Source organism: Drosophila willistoni, chromosome 3R (assembly GCF_018902025.1).
Source record: "Drosophila willistoni isolate 14030-0811.24 chromosome 3R, UCI_dwil_1.1, whole genome shotgun sequence".
Lineage (NCBI taxonomy): Eukaryota > Metazoa > Arthropoda > Insecta > Diptera > Drosophilidae > Drosophila > Drosophila willistoni.
Window position 1 is genome coordinate 15,987,755 of NC_061086.1, and position 14,884 is coordinate 16,002,638.

At 42.3% G+C, this 14,884-nt stretch overlaps 2 protein-coding genes across 4 annotated transcripts; one reads left to right on the forward strand and one right to left on the reverse strand.

Annotated features, from left to right (window-relative positions):
• Positions 1-27: 27 nt before the first annotated feature.
• LOC6650738 (titin) lies at positions 28-12,102 on the reverse strand. Its single transcript, XM_002074093.4, has 7 exons — positions 11,600-12,102; positions 11,286-11,519; positions 11,185-11,225; positions 9,665-11,088; positions 9,517-9,600; positions 9,110-9,454; positions 28-9,054 (listed from the first exon to the last, which is right to left on the reverse strand). The coding sequence occupies exons 1-7, from the start codon at positions 11,771-11,773 to the stop codon at positions 494-496; spliced, it is 10,863 nt and encodes a 3,620-aa protein (XP_002074129.1). The 5' UTR covers positions 11,774-12,102; the 3' UTR covers positions 28-493.
• Positions 12,103-12,799: 697 nt separating this feature from the next.
• Positions 12,800-14,206, forward strand: LOC6650739 (COP9 signalosome complex subunit 5). Of its 3 annotated transcripts, none has more exons than XM_002074094.4 (3): positions 12,800-13,249; positions 13,309-13,885; positions 13,954-14,206. In XM_002074094.4, the coding sequence occupies exons 1-3, from the start codon at positions 12,989-12,991 to the stop codon at positions 14,097-14,099; spliced, it is 984 nt and encodes a 327-aa protein (XP_002074130.1). In that variant the 5' UTR covers positions 12,800-12,988; the 3' UTR covers positions 14,100-14,206. The 3 variants fall into 3 exon arrangements, with proteins under 3 accessions (XP_002074130.1, XP_023036436.1, XP_015032281.1); XM_023180668.2 differs by having other exon boundaries at positions 13,309-13,882; XM_015176795.2 differs by having other exon boundaries at positions 13,309-13,879.
• Positions 14,207-14,884: the final 678 nt, after the last annotated feature.

A 14,884-nucleotide genomic window follows, 5' to 3' on the forward strand; every position in this document is an offset into this window, starting at 1 on the left:
TCTTTCGAAAGTCTTATATTTGGCTAGTTATATATTTGAAAATTTCTTTATTAGTGGGAGTAATTATTGATAGACAGACTTACAATGTTAACTAAGAATATGTCATTTATGTATAAATCGAGCTTATGGTTAAATTTTAAAGATATTTTCAATTCATTACTGAGCGTTCATCTCTTTATGGATAATTTTCTCTTAAATATAACGATATTTGTGTTTTCTGTTCAATTTTATCTGTTCCGGCAGTCGCATGGTATTCATTCAATTGAGATAGATAATAACAAAGTGGCCCAAGGCAATATAAAATAATGCCGTGAACAATGTTTATACATAAGGATAAGAAAACTGGACACATTTCATTAAATTTCAAACAAAAAACATATTCTAATTTATATATATATATAATAAAGGATAATTGTTAAGGTGTTGTTTAAGTAGTTATAAAATTTTGAAAACAAAAAAAAACGAAAGAAAAGTAAAACGAAAATAAACCAAATTATTTGCGACGAGAGCGCGTCGCCCGCTTGGGTGCTGGAGCACCGTCTTCACTTGTGGTGGGTTCGGCTTCAAAATGAACCTTTCTGGCACGTCCACTGCGCACGGGTGCTGTATGAGTCTGAGAAGAGGATGCACTCGTTTCGTCTTCTACAATTTGTGCCACAACAATCTCAGGTTCTTTGGCTGCTGCTGCTCTGGCGCCACGTCCACGTGCTGGAGGTTTCTTCGCCTCTGGCTCTGCTTCGAGTTGAGGTGTTATCTCTTCAGCGACTGCTGGGGTCTTCGCACGGGCTCCCCGACGTGGTTTCACCGGTTGATCCGGTACCGTTTCAGTCTCTTCCGTTTTACCTTTGCGTGCCCGTGCATTCCTCTTGGGTGCCGACTCAGGTATTGGCTCCTCTGTTACGACGTCTGTAACTTTCACATCGTTTACTTTACGACGTGTTCCTCGTGCTTTGGATGAAACGGACGCTGCCTCAGCAGTGGTGCTTGTTGGGATTTCTGGTGAAAGTGCCGACTCCTTTGTGACAGCCTTCTTCTCCGGCGGCTCTTCCGATTCTTCGGCTATAGCCTTTGCGGCCTTGCGCCGTTTCGGTGTGCCAGGTCTTGGGCTGGAGTCTACAATTAATTCCAATGCTTTTGGTGTGGGATTTCTTACACGACGGGTACGAGAAGTGGCAGGTTTTTCGTCATCGGATGCCTCTTTGTAATCCTTGCGCGGCGTGTTCCGCACTTGTCGTTTCTTCGAAGTTGAGGGCTCAACCGGCGGTTTCGCATTGACTGGTGTTGACGGCTCTTCGGTAGCAGATGCCTGCTTAGGCTGCGGTGTACTTAACAAAAGCTCCCGTTCCGCTTCCAAGGGTTTCGATGTCGTTTTGCTGGCCGCCGGCTTCCGTGCCCGACGTGAGCTTGGCTTATCTTCATCTGATGTCTCATTGTAGTTCTTGGGCATTAAATTACGCCGCTCCCGACGACGTGGCGTTAACTCATCTTCAGATATCATACCGTCACTGACGATAGTTTGAGGTTTCTCCAACGCTGCTTCAGTAATGAGAATTGCGGGTGAGACCACGACGGCGTTTGATGACTCATACACTTGCTTATTGGGAGTGCGTCCACGTCGAGTGGTTGTCTTTTTCGGGGGTGCTTCCTCCACACTTACTGAAGGATTTCGAGCTCGACGTGTTGGCCTTGGCTCCACTTCTGCACTTGACGTTTGAGGTAAAGGTTCTACTTGGGTAGATTCTGTGCGGACTTCTTCGATGGATGCTTTCCGGCCGCGACGTTTTGGTTTGGGTTCCTCCTGTTCCTCCACAACCTGGTGTCCACGTCGGCGCGTGCTACTTGTAGTTTCAATTTCCTTTTCAACCACTAATTTCCTCTTTGCCTCTGGCTCATCGATCTCACGAATTTCATCCAAATGTTTGGCATCATCTGCATGACGCTTTGTTGTCTCCTTGTTGCCACCCCGTTTACCGATTGTTTCTTTAGCCGGGATCCCTTCATCAACGTCTGCAGAAGCTTTGCGTCCACGTCTCAATTTGGGTACGGGTAATTCATGTGCATCTTTTTCTTCAACTTCAGCCGATGGTTTTCGTCCTCGTCGTGTCTTTGCCTTCTCTGGAGGTGCATCTTCTTTCAAGTTCTTTTCGCTGACTGGTTCATCCCTTGCTTCCGCTATCGCTGATAGCTTCTCACCTTCGTTGGGTTTTGCGTCTTCTTGAATATGTTCAACGGGTTCAGACGTTTCAGCTGATGGTTTGCGTCCTCGTCGGGTCTTTGCCTTCTCTGGAGGTGCATCTTCTTTCACGTTCTTTCCCTTGACTGGTTCATCCCTTGCTTCCGCTATCGCTGATAGCATCTCACCTTCGTTGGGTTTTGCGTCCTCTTGAATATGTTCAACTGATTCAGAGGTTTCAGCTGATGGTTTGCGTCCTCGTCGTGCCTTTGCTTTCTCTGGATGTGCATCTTCTTTCACTTTCTTTTCGCTGACTGGTTCATCCCTTGCTTCCGCTATCGCTGATAGCTTCTCACCTTCGTTGGGATTTGCGTCCTCTTGAATATGTTCAACTGATTCAGAGGTTTCAGCTGATGGTTTGCGTCCTCGTCGTGCCTTTGCTTTCTCTGGATGTGCATCTTCTTTCACGTTCTTTCCGCTGACTGGTTCATCCCTTGCTTCCGGTATCGCTGATAGCTTCTCACCTTCGTTGGGATTTGCGTCTTCTTGAATATGTTCAACTGATTCAGAGGTTTCAGCTGATGGTTTGCGTCCTCGTCGTGCCTTTGCCTTCTCTGGGTGTCTATCCGCTTCCGAATTCTTTTCGCTGACTGGTTCATCCCTTGCTTCCGCTATCGCTGATAGCTTCTCGCCTTCGTTGGGATTTGCGTCTTCTTGAACATGTTCAACTGATTCAGAGGTTTCAGCTGATGGTTTACGTCCTCGTCGTGCCTTTGCCTTCTCTGGATGTCTATCCGCTTCCGAATTCTTTACGCTGACTGGTTCATCCCTATCCTCTGCTATCGTTAATAGCTTCTCACCTTCGTTGGGATTTGCGTCTTCTTGAATATGTTCAACTGATTCAGAGGTTTCAGCTGATGGTTTGCGTCCTCGTCGTGCCTTTGCCTTCTCTGGATGTGCAGTTTCTTTCACTTTCTTTTCGCTGACTGGTTCATCCCTTGCTTCGGGTATCGCTGATAGCTTCTCACCTTCGTTGGGATCTGCGTCTTCTTGAATATGTTCAACTGATTCAGAGGTTTCAGCTGATGGTTTACGTCCTCGTCGTGCCTTTGCCTTCTCTGGATGTCTATCCGCTTCCGAAGCTTCGTTTGTTTTTGCATCTTCTTGAGTGGGTTCGATTGGTTCAGAGACCTCAGTCGATGGTTTACGTCCCCGCCTTCTAGTTGGGGTCACAACATTTTTAACAATTGCCGTTTCGGCAACTCGTTGTATGGCCTTTTGTATTGGCTCATTAACGCATTCCGGCACATCCGACGAGGGTTTTCTTCCGCGTCTTTTTGGCTTCTCCTCTTCTGGAATTTGTGCCATTCCTTTAAGAAGAGGATGTGCTGGCTCACGCACTTCTGAAGACGCCTTTCTCACCCGTCTCTTGAGCTTCTCCTCGCTTTGAAGAGGTACTGGTGCTTCTTCGCCTGCTGCAATCGGGTCTGGTTTTTTGCTCTCAACTTCTGCTGATGGTTTTCGGACTCGCCGCTTGGATGTCGTTACAACATCTTTTTCGGTTTCCTCTTCTGAAATTTCTGGCATTGTTTCCATGGCTGTTTCTTCATTTCTTTGTGCTGTGTCCGCTGAAGGTTTCCTTGGACGTCTCTTGGGCTCTACGTCAACTATTTCTGGGCTTGTAGACGTTGGCTCTGGAACAGATTCCTTTTCATTGCCACTAATATTCTTTGAAGGTTTTCTTTCTCGTCGCTTAGTCCTGTCGTTCTCAGGAGGCACTTTTGCCTTATCTTCTTTGCTTTCTTCCGCTTTATGCGTTGTTGATGGAACCACATCTTCATCAGATTCAATTGTCATTGGTTCCGTCACTATTTCTGCATGTACTTTAAGCTTTTTAGCGGGCTCAGCGACTTCTTCATCCACTGCTTTTGTTTTAACCTTTTGCTTAGGTTCCTCCTCTGTAAGATTAACCACTTCTTCCAGGCTTTCAGCTCTAATTTGTTCCTCATTCGCATGTTTTCGTTTAAGCCCTTTGGGTTGTTCCTCATTTTCAATATGCGTAGATTGCATAGGTGCCTCTGACGTTTCTCCATCTGCCTTAAGTTCGGGGGCATTTTCAATTTCTCTTGCAGGTTCTTCTTTGGCCTTTTGTTCTCTTGCAGGCTCTTCTTTGACCGTTTCTTCTTTTGGCACGTTTTTCTGCAGAGTATCCTTCGTTTCATTTGCAGACTTTCGTGTAAGACTTTTGGGTTTTTCCTCTATAGCGGCAGAGACTTGGTCTGGTGTATCCTTGTTTTCTGTGTTTGATTCTTCTTTTTCCAAATTGGAATCAGATTTGTTTTTACCTTCCGTTTGAGCTGCTTCTATTTGAGTTTGTTCCACTGATTCAAATGATGTTTCCCCTTCAGCCGTAGCCTTTTCTGATGATGTCTTTCTGTTGGGCTCTTCATTAATTTTTGACTCATCAGTTTTCTCCACAGTTGTTGGAGTTTGGACGTTGTTTAACGATGCCGTTTCTAGACTCTCAGTTTCCTCTAGCACTGACATCTCATCTAATTTGGCTTTAGGTTTTTCTTCTGCTGCCGGCTCATCTATTTTAGACTTACTTTCTTCTTCTTTTACAGGTTGTTCATGTGCGGTTCCCGTTTTAGTTTCAGCCATTTCTGTTGATGTGACATTGAGTGTTTGTTCTTTTTCTTCGTTTGCTACTTGCTGCAGCTTTTCCTTCTTAATGTCCTCTTCGATAATATGTTCTGGTGTTGCTTTCAAAATAGAATTCTCCAACTCCCTTTCGGTTGAAGACACATCTGCTTTTTCTGCCTCTTCAGCTTTGTCTATAATCTCTTGCATCTCATTTTCCGTCGCCTGGATTGAGGTTTGCTCGCTGTTCATTTTAAATTTATTCAAACTGTCTTGCTTTTCGATTACAGAATTAGATTTGTTTTCCAAGTCAGATTTTTCTGGCTCTTCGCTGACCTTTTTATCCTCCTCTAAATTGGCCATTTGAATTTCATTACCCGCTGCAGAGTCAACTGTTGCTGCTGTGGATTCTTCAATTGGCATTTCGCTATCTGCAGCAACTTCCTCATCTTGAATAACTTCACCATTTACTGTTTGAACTTGTGCAGAATGCGCTTGAATTTTCGTATCCACAATTGAATCTTCGACTTCAGCTTTTGTTTCATTATTGTCTGAAGCTTCCGATGATTGGCCAACTTCCCCCGGATATGGCTGGTTCAAAGAATTGTCTGTTATGACTACAGAATCGTTGTTGTAGGTCGGCGACTCTCCCGTTGAGGCTTCATAACATATGCTAGAAGCGTCCAAATCAATTACTTCATCTACAGAGGACAAATTTTTGGAGTCGGATACAGATTCATCCAAGTTAATGACACATTCCCTCGAAGGTGGACGTGGTGGGCTCTTCTGAACGATTTGAACACTGCAGACCGAAACATTTTCACTTATAGCAGAAGTCTCCAAAACGGATGTGTCAAAAATTGATGTCACGGACCTTCGCTTGTCGTCCGAAGTATCTTTATCTACCACTTCTTGTGGTATTAACGAATCCAGTGGTTGAACAGTTATTTTAGCAATCGATTCCTGTTTGTCCTCTTGGTCTTGTGGTATTGACGAATCCAGTGGCTCAACAGTTATTTTAACAATCGATTCCTGTTCCTCCTTTTGTTCATGACGGCTAGAGATTGGTTCTTCCAGAATATTGTTTTCTTTGATCTCTAAATTTTCCGTAATTTTGTTAGATGTAAGTACTTCAATTGCAGATTTGTCCAATGTCAGTTCTCCTCTTGAACTATCTGCAACTTTCTCGCTAATTTCTTCTATAATCTTCTTCTCTTTTGTTACATCCTGAATCAAATTGGTTGCAGTATCTGGAACTTCTGCATTATGCAATGATTTACTTTCTTTGGTGCTATTTAATGATGCTCTATCAAGCGCTAAACCATCCAATGGCTCCTCAGAAGTTTTTTTGTCTTCTCTAACTATTGAATCATCGAAACAAATTGATTCTGCTTCTCTTGGCAGATCTGTAGCATTATCATCGGCAGATGACAAGTTCGCAGTCTTCAGTTCTGCATCTATGATTGGGTTAACGATTTCTTCTGGTGGGTTTACAGATTCATCGTTTGGCTGATCCGCCAAAGTTGCACTACCTTGATTTTTATTGATGACATTGGAAACATTAGTGGAAACAGTTTCCTTGACCATTTCCTCTTCCTGTGTATCCAAGGACTCAGTTTCTTGGTTTGATGATTCCGGAAACAGATCTGTTTCGACTTGATTGGATTCTACTTTGGCTTCACTTGTAACTGACTCATCCAAGTCAATAACGATGGAACATTCAACATCTGCACTAGATGACGTTAGTTGCCCAATTTCTTGATCTTTTGGCTTACTTTCAGCAGAGGCAACTTCCATATTGACTGGTTTCCTATCAATTATTTCAAACGATGCATCCGCAGTAGTAGCTGGTTTCATCTGGACGTCATTCGAGGCATTCAAAGCAATTGCCTCATCAGAATGTAACATTTCATTTGGCTTTTCTTTTGGCGCAAGCGTGTCGCTTTTCGGAGATTCCACGTTAACTTTTTCTTCAGAAACTCTTTCAAGCTGCTCCGGTTCTCTTTTGGATTCGCAAATTGATGATGTCTCAACAGACTGTGTCTTTGATTCGGATACTACGTCTAAGGCTGGTGATGTAAATAATTCTTTGTCCTGTTCTATGTCTTTTTTCAAAGTCTCTTTGGCTAAGGGTGATGAAGTGTATAATTCTGGATGGGCAGAACATACAGCAGTTGAAATATTTTTGATATCGCCTTCCAATATCGACAAGTCTTCTGTTTCTTGTGAAGCGGTTTCAGTGTCGTCTTGAACTACGGTCTCCGAGATCGACTTCCTTTCGGTTGAAGGTGATGATGATGAGGATAATTTTCTGGAAGTTTCATCTACAGGAGGTGAAACAGCTTGAGTGGCGCCTTTTCCAGTCAATAAGTCAGTAATTACTATTTGTTTCGGCGTCTCCTTTAGGCTTTCTTCGGCTGACGGTATAGACGTGGATAGTTCTGTGGAAGCAGTATCTATAACAGCTGAAATATCTTGAGTGGCATCTTCTAATTTCGATAAATTAGCAGTTTCCGGGGTCTCCGGCTGTGTCTTTTCATTGATTGAGGTTCTGGGTAATTCAGTTGATTTTTTTTCTATGGTTACATTTTTATCCTCCGAAGTTTCTTTTATAAGGGATTCCTCGGACGATGCATTAGCAACTGTAATATCCGCTGAAGATAAATTCGTTTCCTGGCCATTCTTATTTACTTTACTAGTCTCCATTAAAGGTGAAGGTGATGACTCATTAAGAACAGAAACTGACAACACTTCTTCCACACCATTACCATGATGAGACAAATCCGAACTTTCCTTGTTCTGGGATTCTAATTCGGATTGACTATTATCAATAGCGTCGTTCTCCTTTTCAGGTGCACTCTTTATTTCTGAATCGATATCATTCTCAATAGCTGTGTCTATAGTTGCTTCCTCTGAAATGACAATAGTTGGCGTTGATTTAGTTATTGATGTAGACGACGATTGACGCTCTGTAGCAGATTGGATTTCTCTTTCGCTATCAATGGTTGAATCCAATTCACAAATGGAACTATCGTTTTTGATTTGGTCCAGTTGTTCCTCAGTTGACGGGTCGTTTTCTGTGGGTAGTTTGACAGCTGATAAGTCACTCTCACTGCACTCATCCAACTCAATTACAACTTCTTCCGTTTTATCGAAAGGCAAACTCTCATGAGATGTATTCAAATCAATTTGAGATTTATCTTTTGCATTAGAGGCATCATTAATTACACTCTCTTCGTCTAAGGGAAAGATGTCTGATTCCTCTGCAGGCAAGACTTTTCCATTTGCTGTCTTATTAACCTCTTCGTCTTCATCATCACTCACCACCAAAGGTTCTTCCAAGCCGATCGTGGATTCAGTATCAGATTCAACGTGAGTATAATCATCAAACTTCACATTGATCGACGTATTGTTTCTTGTCTCTTCTACTGTGTCCATGCCGGAAACCATTAAGGGCTCTGAGAACATCGAACCAGTGGACTCATCTAAGCAATGTATGCCACTAACATTGGGAGACTCAGGTCTAGAGGGTTCTTTCTCGTTAAGACAGTTGGAATCTTGTTCATCGCGTCTCGATGTCGCCTTATATGTGGTACTAGTAAGGGGATCTTTTAAAGAATTACCAACTGGAGGCACGCTAATGTTCATAAGAATCTCCGACGAGACAGTCTCATTTGTAATTTTTTGAGATGTCCCCAAGGGATCAGCTCCTGCAGTCACTGAACTCAATCCAGTCAAGCTCAACTCATGCTCACTGTCCTCCGGACACTGAATTGACGACTTTGTTGGAATGTCGTCAAAGATTTTATCCAGATGTAAAGTTGTGTTTGTCACGTTCAAGTCGTATTCGGTTGCTGTTGCTAAAGAATCTTCACGTGATTTTAATATGGCACTAGCTGGATCATTGGGAATCATTATATTCTTTGCGCTGGGCGTCTTAAGGATTCTATCCAAATCCTTGCCCTCAGCAGTTACTTCAAGTCGTAAGTTTGTCACAATAGTGGCGGACGATTTCTCCTCCATAAGTTCATTGATATTGTCCAAAATTGGTGAGGCAGGCATTCGCGGGGTTTTCATCATCTCTCGCAATCCCTTATACCGTGGTGTACTGCACATCTTCGGAGTCTTAAGTAAATCTTTCAGTCCATGGTAATCAACTTTGTCCGTTTCGTCTGATGTGGTACTCATTGGCACCTCTGTTCCGTAATCCTCATCAGCTATGGCTGGCGTATTATCCTCAGCTAAAGTGATACAATTTAGATATAAACATTTCCAAATAGAATGCACTCAACTCACCCTCATCCTGGGCTTCGACAATGACAGCCATGTCGCCAACAGCATTATCCACAGGAAGATTTCGTTTTGGTGTACTCAAGAGTCGTTTGGATTGTCGCTTTGGTGTTAACAATTCCTCGCTGAGACGACGCTGTCGCTTTGGTGTTGCCACCGACGGAATTTCTAGTTCCATTGCTGAGCATGAAGCCCGACGTTTTGGCTGTTCTAGTTTTTGGCTAGCCTCCATTGAGGCACGTCGCACACTCCTCCTAGGGGTCATAGGTGCAGCAGTCTGTTCACTAGAAAAACGACGCGAACTTCGTCTAGGCATGGGAGTTTCACCTGGAGGGGCTGGCTCCTCCACATCTGTATAAACGAATTAAATAAATAAATTCGATAATTAAATAAAGGTTTACTTTGAAACTTACCATCTTCTGAGGGTATGTGCTCCACTTCATCACAAATGGTGTCCTCAATAACATCCTTCGATGTGATACTCATATTAATTTCATCTGTAAACATAAAATGTGTTTTTTTTTTGCGTTTGTTTGGCTTTTGCTTTTGCTTTAAACTCACCGCCTTTGTGATCATGGTTAATTTCAATTGGCATTAGAACCTCATTTGCCATGTTGTCTTCAATAATTGCTTCTTTGTTGTTAGTTTCGTTTGATTCCTCATTTGGCATTGGAGCTTCATCATCCTCGTCAGCGTTGAATGTTTCATTTAATTTGTTGCTTCGACTTTGTTCCCCTCCTCCATTTTCTTCAATGGGATTAGCAGTGGAACTGTTTAGATTCGATTCATTGCCTGTTTGCGCTGTTAAGGAGGACCGTCTCTCCTTTCCTCTGGATTCGTTCACTGATTGATCTTCATCATCATCGATAGTGAATGTCCGACTCAACTCAGCTGCAGAAGAATCTTTTTGTTCTGGAGTGGAGCATACGACGTTTGCTCTACTCGGCGTTTGTGATGTCCTTACTTGAGGTGAAGTCGGTGTCCGGGAGTTAAGAGAACGTCTCGCCTTAGCTACTAATTTATTGCTCAGGCAGGTGGTTGAATTACGTTTGGATTCTGCCAGGGATTTCCTTTGCTGCGAGAGTTTATTATCGCGCGGACAGGACATGGACAGGGACAGTGATGGTTTACGTTTCCGTGGGGATGTTTGGCACTGGCTTCTTCTTTCCACAAATGGCACTCGCTTTTCAGGTGTACATTTACGCTGCTCATCAAAGGGCAGTCGCCGGGGCGTTGTCCCCAATAATGATGAACGGCTAGACAAGCCAGGGGTAATGGGAGTTCTGTTCAATATTTGCTTCTTTGCACTCGTAAGCAGTGCTCGCTTCATTAAAGATTGTGGGGTACGTTTCGGTGTTGCACCAGAGCCAACAGCTGCCAGCAGCTTGGAATTCTTGCCTATTCTCGACTTGACTACAGATGGAGGCGTTGATCCACTGCTTAATTCAATTACTTCAGAGGAGTCAGAGAATGTGCTGGGTGTCGTCTGTCTGGGCGTAGATTTCAGTCTTTGCGGAGTGGTCAGATCAATAAGATACATAGATGACATACGCCGGACACCGGCTATCGCCTTTTTTGATGTGGACGGTGTACTAAAGTCCATCATATCACGACTGCAGCTATCCTCATTGACCTCGGAGAGTACACTCTTTGGTGTGCCGTACACACTCTTTGGTGTCTGTGGCTTCATCACGCAAGTGAATGACTTCTCAATTCGAACTCCAGTTGTTCGAGGAGAAAACGAAGTGACCACCACATCTGAGCGAGAACAGAGCTGCAGAAGCTTCTTATGACTGCCCGGTGGGCTACTCGTATTCTCCTTATTTTGTGTAGATTCCAAGAGATCCACTTTAGGTGTATCAAGATCAATTATTGAAGAATCTATTTCATTTGAGGGTGAAACGCAACGTTCCGAGACATCTGACAAATCTTTGAGTCCAAGCGATGTGTTCCCCTCATCATCGGATTTAATTGCATATTTAAAGCTGAAAAACATTTAAACATAGATTTGTTCAGTTAGTCTCACAAAATGAATTGGTCCAATGTCACATAGAAGGCTTCAATAGTTGTAAGTTGCTTACTTATGGACTGTGAAACGCTTCTCGATTGGTTCTTGGTCAGTCTGAAAAGAAGAAACAATTAGGAATCATATTTTGACATATTTACAAATGTAAAAGCGCACCCTCAACGATGGACACGAGTTGGGAGCTTGCTCGACAGGAGGAGCATTGCGATCAGGAGTTGCGCTCGGCTCTGCTCCATTGTCGGGCTCCGTTTCCAAAGACTTTGGAAACTTCCAGGTGTAGACATTATCCAAGATGGTAAGACGGGTACCATGCAAAAGAGGACGTTTCCCTTCCAACTTCTCGTCATTGAACTGAACGGTGTGCTTTGTGGAATGATTATGAATGGTCACCTGTTCGAATCAGATATAACAGATATAGAACCAATCATCAGTAATATTAATCTAAGGCTAATCGATAAAAAAAAAATTACCCTGCCAAAGGCGTCGCAATTTATCTCACAGAGCAGCCTGTCCACATAGTCCTCTGTGAGTAGAATATCGCATCCCATGCTAGAGCCAATTTGGAATGTGCGTCCTTTGGCGGCAACAGACAGAGCAACTCCATCTTTGTCCACGTAGCACAGTTGGGCGCCATCCAAAAACATTTTTGCCACCAAAAGATGAGAAGTGTGAGTGGTGCAAAATGTTCGCTTGGGTGCCGAAACACAAAAGAGAGAACGAGAAAGAGACAGAGAAAGGGAACGAAAAAGGGACGCGAAGCCGCAAAGCAAAAGAAAAACAAGTCCGGCTTTTTTGAGTCCACCAAGAAATTATAATGAAACAAATTGCTTGTCACTACACTACACTTTCCACTTTTCTATATTTTAGTGCTTTAATCGCTTCACTTTTTGTATAATTTACACTTTTCGGCAAATCTTTCAACTTTAATTGTATCTGTACAGGCATTTTTTCGCAATGGACGCGCAATTTGGTGATGCCAACCTGACCTCTTTTAACCGTTAATTTAAATTATGGGCCTGCCACTTGCTGAAACGAGATGCCAACTCAAAATTTGAAAATTATTCTTTATCCGTGGGGTAAATATATACTTAAGCTACTCGGGTCCAAAACGCGCTTAAACTACTTAACTTTGGTATCTAACAATTTATTTCGTAGTTTTTGCGTAATTAACAAATGAAAATCTATGTCTTTAGCGGAATTTGGCTAAAAATAGCTCATTTCGCCTAAAAAATAAAGTGCCAATTTTTAAGATAGTGTTGCCAGATACCCAATTTCGAATTCTCGAGTTTTTTAAACTTTTGTGCGCACTATTCTCAACAAACGGCTGCCAGAGCAGACGAATATTTCTCGATTTTATAACACAAATCATAATTCAGAGTAAAATATTCGGGTGCCATAGCAGTCAAACAACGCGCCAAATAAAACAACAGACTGGCAGCGCTATAATACATAACACTGAAATCTAGCTTTCCTATCGAAAACGAAGTTTATTGCTGTTCACCTTCACCCAATAAACATTATCATTTTATTTATATAATTATTTCTTAACCATAAATGTTAATGTTTAGGGGATTTTTCAGTTTTTTTTTAAAGTACGCAATTTTAGTCTCTTTACACGTAGATAAAAGATGGAGGGTTGGCATCCCTTCCGCATTTGGTTCGGAATGTTCAGTGTTGCATAATTTTCAATTGCGGCTTTATCATCAGTGTTGTTGGACTTGTATCAAATTAGCATTTAATAAATAAAATAAAATAACAACAAAGGACCGAAAAGCAATTTGTAAACATAACCACAAATTACCAGCATTTCCTTTATTGTAAACAAGTGCGCCCACGAATTGGGCTGTGGCTAGATAAAAATGGACGTCGATGCCGCACAGAAGACTTGGGAGCTGGAGAACAATATACAAACTTTGCCTAGCTGCGATGAAATTTTCCGCTATGATGCAGAACAACAACGTCAAATTATAGATGCCAAACCATGGGAGAAGGACCCCCATTTCTTTAAGGACATTAAGATATCAGCATTGGCTCTGCTCAAAATGGTTATGCATGCCCGCTCAGGTGGTACGCTCGAAGTGATGGGTCTGATGCTCGGCAAAGTCGAAGACAACACTATGGTGAGTTGGATCTTCTGTGTGTGTGACCAATACGCAATTAAATGACATGTAAATTTCAGATTGTTATGGATGCTTTTGCTCTACCCGTTGAGGGAACTGAGACACGGGTTAATGCCCAGGCCCAAGCCTACGAGTACATGACAGCCTACATGGAAGCCGCCAAGGAGGTGGGACGAATGGAGCATGCCGTTGGCTGGTATCACAGCCATCCAGGTTACGGCTGTTGGTTGTCTGGCATCGATGTGTCCACTCAAATGCTCAATCAGACCTATCAGGAGCCGTTCGTGGCCATTGTGGTTGATCCCGTGCGCACTGTGTCCGCTGGCAAAGTGTGTCTCGGTGCTTTCCGCACTTATCCCAAAGGCTATAAGCCACCCAACGAAGAACCTTCCGAGTATCAGACTATACCACTGAATAAAATAGAGGATTTCGGCGTTCACTGCAAGCAGTACTATCCGCTGGAAATTAGTTATTTCAAATCAGCTCTGGATCGCAAGCTGCTCGATTCCCTGTGGAACAAGTATTGGGTTAACACATTGGGCAGTTCCGGCCTTTTAACCAACACCGAGTACACTACTGGCCAAATTATGGATCTATCTGAGAAGTTGGAGCAAAGTGAAAACTTTTTAGGTCGCGGTACATTATACAAAACCTTTATATTTTGTATTGTATCTTATAATTTACATTTTCATTCCATTCAACAGGCACTGATGTTAATGAGAAACGTTCTGAGGATAAACTATCCAAGGCTACACGTGATTGCAGCCGTTCTACCATTGAGCTTATACATGGCCTAATGGCGCAAATTGTCAAAGACAAGCTTTTCAATAAGGTCGGACTGGGCAAGTAAGCCTGTTGGTTCGATTAAATGATTCAATTTTTATATAAATTATAAAATAGTGCTTATAAAATCTGAAAATGAAACTGCAGAAGGAATAAATATTAAATTCATATCTATTTCTGTTGGATAAATTATTAAAAAGCAGACAACAAGACAAATCTAAAGCTACAAACAGAAATAAGTTATAAACTTTATTGGAATCGTCTTCACAGTAGACATTCTAGGATTTAAATGGAAAGAAAAGTAAGCAGTTTATTGAACTTACTTAAATATATGAAGAACCAAAGTGGTGTTTTATTCTTATTGAGTTGGCAACAAGCTTCTCCTAATTAAACCATGCCGGCTCATCAATCAATGGACAACCTTTCATAATTTATAACGATAAACGTGTTTTTATAACTTTTATCATTTGATTGCGTGACAGGACCAAAAACATAGCATACTTTTTTGGTACAAATAAGCCACAAGTGAAATGTCAAAGCTCCCCAGCTCGTGAGGCTATTAATTGTTATGGAGTGAGGGGGGAGAGGAGTGAAATGAGGGAGGGATTCAATGTGGAAGCGCTAATTAACTGCGATGTCACGTTTATATATCCCAAACCAGAGGGTGCTAATGCAAATAAAAATTGTGTCATTTCTAACCTTAAATTTGTCACTTCTTTGACAGAATTTATTTAAATTGTCCACATCTGAGTGTATTTGTGTGTGTGGTTGTTTGTTTGCCCAGAAATTCCTTTACATTTACAAAGGAATTTATTTACAATCCGCTTAAATGTTTGGGTAACAAACATGCTT

Bases quoted from the DNA above. Each gene is read 5' to 3' on its own strand.
- LOC6650738 (XM_002074093.4), bottom strand. From the start codon at position 11,773: ATGTTTTTGGATGGCGCCCAACTGTGCTACGTGGACAAAGATGGAGTT. The intron at 11,226-11,285 runs GTGCGCTTTTAC...TCTTCTTTTCAG, and splicing joins ACTCGTGTCCATCGTTGAGG to ACTGACCAAGAACCAATCGA. The intron at 9,455-9,516 runs GTAAGTTTCAAA...TCGTTTATACAG, and splicing joins GCACATACCCTCAGAAGATG to ATGTGGAGGAGCCAGCCCCT.
- LOC6650739 (XM_002074094.4), top strand. From the start codon at position 12,989: ATGGACGTCGATGCCGCACAGAAGACTTGGGAGCTGGAGAACAATATA. The intron at 13,250-13,308 runs GTGAGTTGGATC...TGTAAATTTCAG, and splicing joins AAGTCGAAGACAACACTATG to ATTGTTATGGATGCTTTTGC. The intron at 13,886-13,953 runs GTACATTATACA...TCCATTCAACAG, and splicing joins TGAAAACTTTTTAGGTCGCG to GCACTGATGTTAATGAGAAA.